The 13813-nt window shown below is 59.4% G+C and overlaps 1 protein-coding gene across 42 annotated transcripts in view; it reads left to right on the top strand.

Moving 5' to 3' along the window:
* The window catches only part of RPH3AL (rabphilin 3A like (without C2 domains)), a 178283-nt gene that overhangs the window by 82049 nt on the left and 82421 nt on the right, over window positions 1-13813 (top strand). For 13 of the 42 annotated variants that reach the window (XM_077969741.1, XM_077969740.1, XM_077969769.1 and 10 more), the window contains one exon: window positions 11201-11921. The exons of the other annotated variants lie outside the window; for them this stretch is intronic. In XM_077969741.1, the coding sequence (XP_077825867.1) occupies window positions 11201-11899 (699 nt within the window). In that variant the 3' untranslated portion in view covers window positions 11900-11921. Of the gene's footprint in view, window positions 1-11200; window positions 11922-13813 lie in introns of those variants that run through there. 42 annotated transcript variants of the gene reach the window in all.

Genomic DNA, 13813 nt, shown 5'->3' with positions numbered 1-13813 from the left:
GCTGGGGGGCGGGGGAGGTGTGAAACCATCATGGGTAATTAATTACAGCTGGGGTTGGGGTTAAGCCGGCAGCCCTGGGGGGCTGGGAGGGCTCAACACGGTGCAGGGAACGGGCCCTGCACTCTGGGCCTGCCGGCTTCTGGGGCACCTCCCTGTTTATTTCCATCTCCACATTCCGCCTCCGCACCTTCTGCGGACGGCTGCAGCCCGGGGCCCTGGGAGGTGTGTGGGCTCAGGCAGGCTGGAGAAGGGATGCTGGGGAGATCCCCGCCGTGGGAAGCATCCAGGCCCAGGCGTGGTTGGGGAGGACGGAGCCTCAGGTGCTCCTGGGCTCACAGAGGCGTCCCCAGCAAGAGCCCTGGCAGCTTTCAGCAGCTACAAGCTAATGAGCTCGCGGGCGGAAGCCGAGATGCCGGTCCTGGGCGCTGCGTCCCCTCCGTAATGGGGCCTGCGTGTCTCGGCTGCCTGCCCTCATTATCTGAGGGCTGTGGTGGGAAGGGAGAGGGGCTGGCTGGTTAATTAGAGAGGCCTGGTGCTCCTAATTGCTTGGGATCTGAGTCAGCCAGCTTTGAGTCTCATTGAGAGTCCAGCCAGCAATGGCGAGCTGGGCGGGGCCCCAGCAGAGCCCACCCGAGCCTGGGATGCCTTGTCACTGTTTGAGGGAAGCGATGGGTTTTTTTCTGGTCTCAGCCAAATGTGTCCCACAGTGTGGGTGCCGGGGAGCCTGCTATGAAACGATGGCCTGAGTCCTAATGGAGGAAGACCGGGCAGTCTCATATTTGCCCGAGTCACTTAGAGGAGGTCCAGCTCGGGTGGGGCAGGTACCACCCGGCCCAGCATGGAGAGAAGGGGCTGGGCCAGAACCTGACCTTTCCCCCAACCTGGCTTGAGCCCACTTTGCTCTGAGGAGGGGGTGTGTCCTGCTGAGAGTCATCCCGGACCCCAGGCAGGGGCGCTGGCAGGAGCGTGGGGTGGATGGGGGACATGCCGTATCCTGGACCCCGGCAGGGGCGCTGGCAGGAGCCTGGGCTGGATCGGGGACATGCCGTATCCCGGACCCCGGCAGGGACGCTGGCAGGAGCCTGGGCTGGATAGGGGACATGCCGTATCCCGGACCCCGGCAGGGGCGCTGGCAGGAGCCTGGGCTGGATAGGGGACATGCCATATCCCGGACCCCGGCAGGGGCGCTGGCAGGAGCCTGGGCTGGATAGGGGACATGCCATATCCCGGACCCCGGCAGGGGCGCTGGCAGGAGCCTGGGCTGGATAGGGGACATGCCATATCCCGGACCCCGGCAGGGGCGCTGGCAGGAGCCTGGGCTGGATAGGGGACATGCCATATCCCGGACCCCGGCAGGGATGCTGGCAGGAGTGTGGGGTGGATGGGGGACATGCCGTATCCTGGACCCCGGCAGGAGCGCTGGCAGGAGCCCGGGGCTGGATGGGGGACATGCCATATCCCGGATCCCCGCAGGGACGCTGGCAGGAGCCTGGGGCGGGGGACATGCCGTATCCCGGACCCCAGCAGGCGCGTTGGTAGGAGCCCGGGCTGGATGGGGGACATGGCATATCCCAGACCCCGGCAGGGGCGTTGGTAGGAGCCCGGGCTGGGTGGGGGACATGCCATTTTCCTAAGGTTTCAGCTTCCCTCTCTGTTCAGTATCTGGGACTCGAGGCCCTGAAGCTGTGGAAGGAGCAGGGGGAGTGTCCTTGTCGCTCTTCTGCCTGCAGAGCCGGACTCTTTCCATCAGTGTGTTCCTTTTTTAAGAGACAAGGTCTTGCTCTGCCTCCCAGGCTGGAGTGCAGCGGCAAACACAGCTCACTGCAGCCTCAAACTCCTAGGCTCAATCGATCCTCCTACCTCAGCCTCCCTCATAGCTCAGACTACAGGCGTGCACCACCTCGCCTGGGTAATTTTTTGTTTTTTGTAGAGACAGGGTCTTGCTATGTTGCCCAGGCTGATCTCAAACTCCTGGCTCAAATGATCCTCCTGCCTCGGCCTCTCAAAGTGCTGGGATTATAGGCGTGAGCCACCGCACCCAGCCTCCATCACTGCTTTATTCCCAGCAGCCAGCCCTCCGCTCTTAGACATGGCCGTGATTCGTGACCTGCCTGCAGCAGCTGCCTGGAGAGAGTCTGCTCACCCCTGAGGGGTATTCTCCTGCCTTGGGAAGCTGTGGGGGTCCCGGCACCGCCCAGTTTACAGAGAGCTCCTCCTGGAGGTGGAGGCTTTAGGGCTAGCGGAGAGTTCCGGTGCTGATGGGGTCTCTGCTATTCAAAGTGTGGGCCGAGGACCAGTGATGTGGACCCTCCCCTGGATGTTCATTACAAATGCAGAATCTCAGACCCCCACAGACCTCCCAAACTGGAAGCTTCAGTGTAACCAGATCCCCTTTGCGTAATGCTTTCAAGGTTCATCCGTCGGAATTTCCATCCTGTTTAAGGCGGAGGAACGTTTCGTTGCACGTGCTCCGTGTATCCACTCACCTGTGATGGACGTTTGGGTTGCTCCATGTTTCAGCTGTTGTGAACATGCCGCAGTGAGCATGGGCGTGCACACCTGTCTGCGACCTGCCTTCGATTCTCTTGCGTCTGTGCCCAGCAGTGGAATCGCTGAGTCGTATGGCAGTTCTGTGCTTGCTTGTCTGAGGAGCCTCCATCCTGCTTTCCGTGACAACTGCACCGTTTTACATCCCCACAAGCATAAGGCTTAGGAGAAGTTAGTGTTTTGCAGAGCCTGCCTCCCAGATGGGTGTGCGGTGAAAGTCCTCCGCGGCCCCGTCCCCTCCTCCCTTTCCAAACCTGACCCTCAGTGCCCGTCCTTTGGTGGAGCTGTGGAAGCTCCTTGAGCCATTTCATCCGAGTCGCCTGCAAATTGGCCTCACGATGTCCTTTCTCTTCTCGACGTAATTCCCACGTGGAAGACATGCGTTTGTGACTCATTACAAAGATGGATTTTTTCATTCAGCGACTGAAGCTTCCTAAATTCCCGGAAAAAGTCACTTAATTCGTCTGCCCCGAGGGGCCTGCTCCGGCATCTCCGGCATCTCCGCGGCTGTTCAGCAGGAATGGACTTGGCCCCATTTGCTGGGATCGGAGGAGTGGACCAGACACCACACGGCGTCTTGGAACATCGGCCTTGCTCGGAGTCTGACGAGTGGAACGTGTCCACTGAGGCCTTTTCTCTTGCTGTCTCGAGGCCTGCATGTGGCTTTTCTTCTTCCAAAGAAAGAACAGCTACTTTGTGTGGTGCTGAGCCCCTGCTGTTCACCCCAGCACACTGCCGACCTTCAGCCCAGGGTCATCAGCAGGGAGGCAGCCAAGGGGCTGCAGGGACCCAGGGTGGGCCTGGGCAACCACACGGATCCCTGGCGAGGCCCAGAGCTTTCTGGACGGAGCTTTGCGTGACCTGTCGCCTGGTCAGTTCCTGTGCGCACTCAGCTCACCTTCGTGCCAGGCCGCAGGGCTGAGGAGGTGGAGATGCCAGCCCCGCCCTCCAGGAGCTCATGGTTGGCGTCAGATATGGCAGTGCAGTGAGAAGTGCTGCAGAAGTAGAAGGCAGGGATGAGCGCGGGGCGGACCTGCCGCGGGGAGAACCTGCCATGGGGCGGACCTGCTGCTGGATGAGCTTGCTATGGGGCGGACCTGCCACGGGGAGGACCTGCCGCGGGGAGAACCTGCCGTGGGGAGGATCTGCCCTGGGACGGGCTTGCTGTGGGACGGACCTGCTGCTGGACGAGCTTGCTATGGGGAGGACCTGCCGCGGGGAGGACCTGCCCTGGGACGGGCTTGTTGTGGGGAGGACCTGCCGTGGGGCAGACCTGCCATGGGCGAGCTGTGGCACCTGGGGAGGTTGGGGAGGACCCCAGGCTGCCGGGTGGAGCGATGTGGCAGCCGGGCCTGGAGGGGGTGACCAGGTGCCAGGAAAGGGCACTTCCGGAGCAGGCACAGCTCTGCAGGGGAGGGTGCCGAGGAAGTGTGGGGGCCCTGGGCGCAGCTGGGGGTCTGGTTATGCCGGAGAGTGAGAAGGAGAGGAAGGGAGGAAAAGGGAAGAGGAGGATGTCAGAGGGGAGAGGAAAAGAGGCCGTGAGGGGTAAGAAGCGGATGGGGAGGGAGGGAAGGAGAGGGACGTGAGGATCGGGAGGGCTCTGTGTGCCGGGCGCAGGGCCTGGGCTTGTGTCCTGTGGGCAGCAGAGCCATCGAAGGGCACTGAGCAGGGAAGTGAGTCTCGGGGCCTGGGGGGCGGTTAAGTCCAGAGGCAGAGAATTCGTGGATATTGAATTATCCAGTTTGCCATAATGAGGGCCTGAATAAGGCAGGAGCGGCCGAGATGGAGACTCTGAGGACAGGAGTTAGCAATGGCAAAGCTGCCAGCCGTGGAGAGCTCACTTAGAGGCCCCAGGTCCGCACCCACCTGAGGAGCAAGGCCACCCTGCGAGGTCACGGTCTCCACGTTGCGGGTGAAGAAATGGAGGCGAGGCGGGGGTTAGTCCCTCGCCAGGTCACACGGCGGCCAGTGCTGGGTCCGAGGCCTTACCGGCCAGGTGCACGTGGGCACGGGGCCTGCGTGGAGGCTGGTCTGCGGTGGGAGCAGATGTGGGGAAGGGGCTCGTGGGGCAAGGTGGTGGTGGGGCTGAGGGTCCAGGGAGGCTGTGTATGTTCCAGTGAGTCCAGGCTGGATCCCAGGCCGTGGGTTAGAAAGGGGCCGGGGAAGTCGGGCGCAGTGGCTCACACCTGTAATCCCAGCACTTTGGGAGGCCGAGGTGAGACCGGGAGTCTGAGACCAGCCTGGGCAATGTAGTGAGACCTCATCTCTACCAAAAAAACAAAACAAAACAAAACAAAACAATAGCCGGTCATGGTGGTGCCCAGTTATGTTTCCCACTACTTGGGAGGCTGAGGCTGAGGACTGCTTGAACCTGGAAGGCAGAGGCTGCATTGGGTCACGATTGTGCCACTGAACTCCAGCCTGGGTGACCTGTTTCAAAAAAAGAAAGGAGGGAGGGAGGGAAGGAAGGGAGGGGCTGGGCAGGGAGGCTGGCAGCTCAGAGGCAAATGTCGTGGGGGTGACTGAGTGATGTGAGCAACCTGGGAGAGAACGGGGGCCCAGGTTGAGGAGAGGAACCCGCCAGGTGGGGCGTGGTGGGAGAGTGGCTGGGCGGCTGTCTTCTCCCCTCGAGCCGGCCTGAATGTCTGTGTGGAGACACTCCTGTGACCTGGGGTCTCCACGCGGTGTCCTGCTGCTGGGATGCTGGGGCCGGGACCGCCGCTGGGCACCTGCCGCGTGTGTGGTCAGGTCACCCGACGCGGGAGGAATGCAACTGAGATCCAGCTGGGGAGGAACCGACGTGTAACCTGGTGAAGCTGCCGGGGGGGACGTCGGGGCAGAGGAGGCTGGTGTGAGCTGGGCCTCCAGGATGGATTAGTCCTTCCGTACCCAGCCTGTCGGCTGCGAGGCAGGCACCACCCACCCTCCTGGACTGTCCCGTGGGGGCTCCGCAGTGCGGCGGGCGCAGGTTCAGGGCTGTTGTGCTCCATCTCGACTTCGCCTTGGCTCCGGCTTCGACCCTGAGCCCCACCTGGGCCAGTGCTGAGACACGAGGCCGAACCTCTGGCTGTTTCCAGAACTGGTGACTCCGGCCACCTCCCGGGCTGTGTGCCTGCTGGTGCAGACGCCCCGGAGCCCTCCCCAAGCACCCGGTGACCCTGTTCCTCTCGTGCACTGGGGCCCCAGGAGCTCGTGGCGCTGGACGGGGGTGGCCCCGATTCGGTAGCACCTGTGAGCTAGGATGGTTTTTACATTTGTAAATAGCTCGGGGGGTGGGAGGGAACAAAAGAAGAAGATCACGTGGCATGAAACTTCAGTGACTGTAAATCTCAGTGTCCTTCGAGGTTTCCCCGAGCCCAGCCACGCTCTCGCTCACTCGTTCTCCTGTGGCCTGCGGCCGTTCAGCCCGGCCCTGGCTGGATAGAATCCTTATAACAGCCCAAAACGTTTACTTTCTGGTCCTGTACCGAAACGGCAGGCCCCCCGCCCCAGCCGTGAGCCCAGCCAGGCACCAGCCGCTCAGAGGTGAGAAGGGGCCTGACTTCCTTCCCCTCTGGTTATGGCGTTGGTCGGGGCGGCCTGGGGTACCAGCCTCAGTGGTCTGAGCCTCAGCAGATTCCAGAATTTAATGATTTAGCTTCTCTTGGTCTTATTCGTTTTCTTTCCTTGGAATTTTAAAAAGTAACTTCCACTACTGTGCAGAGGTTTGGAACACCGGACTCTGGCTTCCTGGGTTCTCCCACCTCTCTCTGCCTCGGCTTTCTCACCTGACGTTGGGAATAATCATAGTACCTGCCTCGGGGTGGTTGTAAGGATTGCAACGAGGAAAGTACGTGATAAGCTCTTAAACGGTGCCTGAAACGTGGTCCCTGCTCCATAATTATTAAAACGTCGACACAGCCCTTCCTCCCTGCCCCCTCCACCTCTTTCTTATAACGGCTGGGTGATCGAGTTCATTCCTAAGTTGTCAAATCTTTTGTTTTTTTGTTTCGTTTTTGTTTTTTCAGACAGGGTCTCGCTCTGCTGCCCAGGCTGGAGTGCCGTGGTGCAATCCTAGCTCATGGCAGCCTCGACCTTCTGGGCTCGGGTGATCCTCCCACCTCAACCTCCCGAGCGGCTGGGACGACCGGCGCGCCACCACTCCTGGCTAAGTTCTTATTTTTTGTAGAGACTGGGTCTTGTTACGTTGGCCAGGCTGGCCTCAAACTCCTCAGGCGATCCTCCTGCGCAGCCTCCCAAAGTACCGGGATACAGACGTGAGCCGCCAACGTTAACGATAAGTCGTTAAAGCCTCAGATTTTATCTCCACCCGGAATCCTGTGGAGAACTGCCAAGGTTGTTTTCTGATTGGGATGCCTCGTAGACATTACATATTAAGGACAATCCAACCCTAGAAAATAAGTCAAACACCGCAGGTGTGTGTGAAATAGGACGCTCCCGCCCCTGGCCGTGGCGGTCTGTGTGTTTGTCCTTCTCCCACCCTCCCTGTCTCCACACTCACAAATCCTTGCAGGGTGGACGCGTATATACACTCTCCATGGGACCGAAATATGTTGCTTATTCTGGAATTCCCTTTGTTCATCTTCTTTTCCTACTTAATAAGATACCAATAACATCGTCCCATGACTATGCATATAAATCACACTTCCGTTTTAGGAGCTGTGTCGTATGCGGGGCCTTTTCACACTTCCCACTAGCCCCCCTTTTCCAGGCAGCTCACACACCTGCAGGGCAGGCCTGGGGTGAGCGTGGGGGGCAGCTGGGAGGGCCGGGCCTGGACCCACCCTCCCTCGACGGCAGACGCCTCCCATCCTGTTTCCCGCTGAGTTTAGCCTCTTCCTGGGGTCCGAATCTCTCCTGGGGCCGTGGCCCTCTCTGCAGGGCGGCTCCCATGGCTTCCTCCGCTGTCTACTCCCCACACCGCACACAGACACACCTGCCCACGTCCAAATCCAGCCGAAGGCGAGGCTCAAGTTCATTCCCTGCAACGGCTCCTTGGACCTTGTGTGAATCGAAGGACAGACGTGGGGGGTGGGGCCGTGCTGCCTAAATTCACAGGTAAAACACGTCTGAGCCTTCGTGTACGTGCCTGGCCTGCTACACCCAGACCTGCGGGAGTCGGAGGACGGCGATGCTCAGAACCTCCTGCGTGACCTCATGAAAATCGGTTCCCTTCTCTGGCCTTCCAGTGACAGGCGAAGGCTGGACGAGAGAATCTCCTGGGCCTGCCTGCGGTTTCCTCCCAGGCGGCTGGGGCTCGGTCCGGGCCTTGCAGCCTCGCTGTCCTCAGATGCCACAGCGGCAGCCGCTGGGCTGGGAGGCGAAGCTCGTGCCTCATGCCGCTGGGACACAGCTCGACGGGTGGTTATTTTAAAGCCGTGGCAGGTTTGCTGCCCAGTTCGCTTTGGCTCAGGCCGTAGTGAGTCTGCCCTCTGAGCGGGAGGAGGTCAGGGTAGGGGGCACCGAGAGCCCCTGTGCCTGACGTGTCTATGATGTCGTGTGTCCCTCGTGGCCCCCAGGAGATGGGCAGGCAAAAGGCAGTGTTTATACTCATTTTCCAGATGGAGACACTGACTTCAGAGGGATGACTCCCTCTCGGTGACACAGCCAGTGCCTTGCAATTACTCCTACACTTTGGGAGGCCAAGGTGGGAGGATCACTGGAAGCCAGGAGTTTGAGACGACCAGCCTGGGCAACAAAGCGAGACCCTGTTTTAACAAATGAAAAAAACTAGCTGGGCATGGTGGTGTCCCTGTAGTCGCAGCTACTTGGGAGGCTGAGGCAGGAGATCACTTGAGTCGAGGAGTTCAAGACCAGCCTGGGCAACATGGCAAAACCCCATCTCTACAAAAGAAAAAATATATATATACAAAAATTAGCCAGAAATGGTAGTGTGCACCCATAATCTTAACTAGTGGGGAGACTGAGGTGGGAGGATTGCTTGAGCCTGGGAGGTTAAGGCTACAATGAGCTGTGGTCCCACCACTGCACTCTAGCCTGGGTGACAGCGTGAGACCCCGTCTCAAGAAAAAAAAAACGCAAAGAACTTTGTCTATGTACCATTTAAGATGTAAAGAGATCTAAAGATGCACAGGAGACGCCCAAAGCAAGGTGATGTCTGGCCCCACTTCTGAATGAGGTGGCCGGTGGAATGAGGTGGCCGATGGAACGAGGTGGCCGATGGAACGAGGTGGCCGATGGAACGAGGTAGCCGGTGAAATGAGGTGGCCGACGGCTACGTACCCCCAATGCCGGGGAAGGGATCGCAGCCCCTGTGGCCGAGCGTCTGGGGTAAGAGGTAGCACCCAGCCCTGGGCCCCCCTGAGGCAGGGCCCCCTACAGAGTGGGCCTGAGACCTTGCCCTGGTCTGTCCCACCCTTGAATTGGCTGGACAATGGTTGGATACGTGGAGGAGTGACGGCCCAGCCTCGCTGTGAGGCCAGCCCCTGCTGGAGCAGGTAAGAGCTTCTGCAGGCCTTGGCCGGGGTAGCTGGGACACTGGTCAGGGCTGTCCTGCAGTGACTCCTCCTCCCCAGGCACCTGCCCCCCCGGCTCAGCGCTGTCTTCCCCGGGTCTGGTCAGTGTAGCTTCGGCAGCGGGAAGAAGGATCGCTGGCAAATCCACTTAGGGGCCGTTACCAGGCGCCGTGATTTTGTGCAGCCTCTCGTCCTCTGTTGTGGTAAATAACAGATAATGACATTTGCGGTCCAGCGCTGCCCCGTGCCGCACACCTCACCGGCCGTGCCCTGCACGCTGCCACACTCCGGGAGGCCTGCGATTGTTCACTGGCCTCCAGTCGTCCCTCTGATGCTGGCTGTGACATTTCCTTGCAGCCGTTTGCCGTTCGAGGACCTTAACTCGGGATGGACTTAGCCTGTCTCGTTCCCTGTGGGAGGCCCCGGGGGGCAGTTCTGCTGACGGGGGATTTGAGGGGAAAAGAGGGAGCTGGTTCATTTCCCCCAGGCTCCTTGTAGCCTGGGCCTCAAAACTGAGAATCAGGCCTTTGTCGGAGGCCTCTGGCCCTCTCCTTCTAGACTCTCCTCTTGCCCTTGTTGTCCTGCCTCCCATGGGAGGGAGGGAGGGAGGATTCTGCCCCAGGTTACAGATGGATAAACTGAGGCTGAGAAGGGTGAGACCGTTCTAACCAAGAACCATATACAGACTCAGACAGCAGCGGCGTTCGGGCCCTGCAGGGATTGAGGCCGGAGCACCCGGGTTGCCAACCCAGGGGAGGGGCTGCTGGGCCATTGCAGGGCCCCACTGGGTTCCAGACTGGATGAGTCTCCTTTGCTTTGCAGCCGGTCCTCTGCTCCTCTCTTGCTTGTTCAAACGCAGCTCTGGTCAGGTCACTGTCTCCCTCCTTCCCCCCAAAGTCTTCAGTGGCTCCCTGCTGCCTCTGCAGCATCAACTCTAAAACACCCCCACGAGGTCCCAAGGCCCTTAGCTCCTTCCCTGGCTGCAGCCTGCTGACTCGAGCCGTGTGAGTGAAATCCGCTGCTGGGAGTTCTGAGGCCCAGGGCCAGGCCTGGCTCCCCCAGCCCCGACCTGCCGTCCGCCTCCTTGGAGCTCTGGTCTGTGCATAGCAGGTCCCTATGGGATCGTTAGTGCCGTTGCTGTTAGAATATTAAGAAATCCTGCAATTCTTATCTAGTCTGCTGCATTTTTCAAATAAAAAAATAAGTCCCAATAACTTGTATTTGCTGGTTGGGAGTTTTTGTTTTTTTGAAACAGCGTCTCCCTTTGTCACCCCGGCTGGAGTGCAGTGGCCTGATCTGGGCTCACTGCAACCTCCGCCTCCCGGGTTCAAGTGATTCTCCTGCCTCAGCCTCCTGAGTAGCTGGGACTACAGGAGCGTGCCTCCATGCCTGGCTAATTTTTTTTTTTTTTTGGTATTTTTAGTAGAGATGGGGTTTCGCTGTATTGACCAGGCTGGTCTCCAACTCCTGACCTCAAGTGATCTGCCCACCTCAGCCTCCCAAAATGCCAGGATTACAGGCATGAGCCACTGTGCCCAGCCTGGCCTGGAGACTGTTGAGTGTCTCCCAGGCGTGGGAACGAACACAGGGAAGGGAGAGCGTATTTTGACGGACTGACCTTTTCAGAGTTGTGATAATCCTGGAACATCAGAGAGGCCAGTGCTCTACCCCGGGATTGGGGTGGGGAGGGCTACCGAGGGGCCCCGCCCGCCACGCCGAGCTGGTGGGGGCAGAGCTGGAGGACGTGGACCGTCTCCTGACTTTGGCCGGGTGGTCTGTGCTGACTTGTTTTCTGGTGGACCCTGGCCCTGGGTCATGGGGGAGGAGACGTCAGGGTTCCTGAAGGATGCGTAGAAGTTTGCCAGGTGGGAGCCACAGGGCACGGAGGCAGGGAGGTGGCTAGAGGGTTGGGAGCAGAGAGCAAATGTGGGGCTGGCGTGGTGGGCTTGGCAAGGCCAGTGGGGATGGGACTAGAGAGAGAGGTGGGGCCTGGGAGGGAAGTTGGCGTGTGTGTCCCTGTGTCGTTTTCTTGACTCTCTCCCCATCAGCTCGTGAAGCCCCCCGTCCTCTGGCTAGTCCAGGGCCCGCTGGCAACAGGGACTTAGACGTGTTTGCGGAATGCCCTTGGCAACATTGGCCCTGACCTGTGACCAACCCTGCTCTTCACCAAATTCCAGGGGACGGGATGGTGGAGAGAGAACCGAGGCTGCGGCTCACCCTCCTGGGAGTTTTCAGCCTTCCGGAAGCACCGGACTTTAGCGTCTTGGGCATCAGGCCCTAGAAATAGAGGAAAATGCAGGGGAAGTGCCTTTTCTCTTCTCTCACAGTCACTCAACACAGCACGCTCCTGGGACCTCCGGTCACCGAGGTGTGTGCGGATTTCTCCCACCCACTCGCCATCCGTGTTCCGCAGCAGATTCTCCAGTGGGCTGTGCTCAGTTCAGACGCTGTCTACCCCGAGGCAGCATCAGATCCCGCAGGACGAGGGCTCGGCCCCAGGAGACTGTCCCCCGCCTCGATGCCAGTCGCACATCCAGGCCTCTGGAACTTCTGAGCAGCTGGCTGTGAACTGGGGTTCCCACAACCCGTACTTTGGGTTCAATAATTTGCTAGAGCCACTCGCAGAACTCGCGGAGAAACCCTTTGCTTGTGTTGACTGGTTTGTTACGAAGGAAACTACAAAGTACACGGATGAACAAGGCGGCCTCCAGATGGGAGAGGAGCCCCGGGTGGGGCACATGGGGACGGGTGAGGGGCTCTCGGGCCCCTCCGGGGCCTCCCCGCGGGAACCTCCACGTGTTCAGCTATATCTGGAATCTCCCCAAGCCCCGTCCTCTTGGGTTTTCGTGGAGTCTTTGCCACGTAGGCCTGGTTGATTAAACCATTGGCCACTGATGACGGACTCAATCTTTTTAGCTCTTCTCTCTTCTCTGGAGATTGGGGGTGGGTGGGAAGTCACAACCCCTTGATCATGCCTTGGCCTTTCTTGTGACCAGACCCCAGCCTGAAGCCACCCAGGGGTGCCCCACTCCAGTCAACCCACTGGCATACAAAAGACACTCATTGCTCCGGAGATCGTCTGAGGAACTCTGTGTCAGGACGAAGATCAAATATATTCCACAGCGTCCCAGGCCCACAGGCTGGTCAGGTGCCAGGAGCTGCAGAATTGCTGAGCTAGGATCCGCTCTGCCAACCTGAGCTCCTTGTGAGGCCAGGGCCGGCCACAGCAGTGTCCTCCCTCCCAGGTGAGGCTTCCGGCCGCCCCCAAGGAGGCAGAGTCACTTGTGGCCGTTGGCTCAGGGGCTGCTGGGAGGGACGGGGTGTTTTCGGGGATAAAAAACAATGATTTTTTTAACATAGCCCAGGCCAGGTACCACCAGGCATCCGGCCCTTCACTTCTCTATGAGAAACTGTCTGTGGGACGCCCCTGCCCAGAGCTTCCAGAACACAGACGGGTTCTATGAGCAGGGCCGAGACGGGCGGGTTGTACGAGCAGGGCTGAGTGGCGAGGCCGGGGCTGGCTCTGTCTGGGGTTTTTGCTTCCCGCCTTTGTGTTCCCGGAACAGCCAACGTACATCTGAAAAGCGGGCTGCCATTCTCCTCAGAGGACCGGGACCCCCACCCCCCACAGGACGGCTCCGTCCTCTTTCCTTCTCCTGGCTCCTTTGTAACCAGGGATGTTCGTTTCTCGGCTCGGTGTCGGGCAGACCTGGGAGGCTTGGAGAGGGTTGTGTGCCAGAGCTCCTGACGGAACTCTCCGCAGAGGGACGGCTTGGATGCGCGTGGATTTGCAGTCCTCACTCACCCTCGGGGAGAATCGGTGTCACGGTTTGTCCTCACACAACGCCCCACGAGACCCAGGCTTGTCCCCTGGGATGTTTGAAGGGGATGATTCTGGAGTCTCCCAAGAGGCCTCCCGAGCAGGGCTGGTGGATTCCTTTTCCTTCTGCGGTGGGACGTTGGAGCGGCATTGATCCACATTTCAAAACCCAGGCTCCCTTTGGATACTCGTGGAACCCTTCCAAATCCTTTTTTTCATACGTGATTTGAAGTTTCAAAACAGTATTGTGTGTTTGAAAAAAGTGGGCATGACATTGAGTAGCCCGTCTTTGGGCCCTGCAGGTTCCGACTGCCCCCCACAGCCCTCAGAGGCGAAGGTGCGGACCAGGGGGTGGCCGTGGCGAGCCATCGGCAGAAACAAGCACGCGGGGGACTTGCCTGGCCTCTGGGCTTGACATCCTCAGTCTCGTTACCAAGCTGAGGCTGGTCCAGGAGCTGCTCCTGGCTGTGTCCTCCGGCCCCGTAAGGACAGCTCCTCTGTCCGTCCCACACTGAGGTGCGTTCCCCCTGACGTCCATTTCTGCACAGGTGTTCTTCAGTCCCGGTCAGACTTAATACTCTGTCCACTCAGGTTGGCCTTTTTAAAATCTGAGTGGGTCTCACTCTCACCCAGGCTGGAGTGCTGTGGTCCAATCACAACCCACTGTAGCCTCGACCTTCTGAGCTCAAACGATTGTTACGAGTAGCTGGGACTACAGGTGTGCACCACCAGGCCCGGCTAACTTTTGTATTTTTCTTGTAGAGATGGGGTCTTGCTATGTTGCCCAGGCTGGTCTTGACCTCCTGGGCTCAAGTGATCCGTCCCGTGCTGGCATTTGTACATCTCTTCACCACATCAGCAGTCCCCACACCCCACGCTGGGCTCAGACCTGGCACCCACCGTGTCCTCCACAGATGCTGAATGAACTCCTGGAGACCAAGCCCCACGTCCTGTGCTTCCCCCTTTGAAC

Source organism: Macaca mulatta, chromosome 16 (assembly GCF_049350105.2).
Source record: "Macaca mulatta isolate MMU2019108-1 chromosome 16, T2T-MMU8v2.0, whole genome shotgun sequence".
NCBI lineage: Eukaryota > Metazoa > Chordata > Mammalia > Primates > Cercopithecidae > Macaca > Macaca mulatta.
This window is presented reverse-complemented; position numbering and strand designations above follow the sequence as displayed.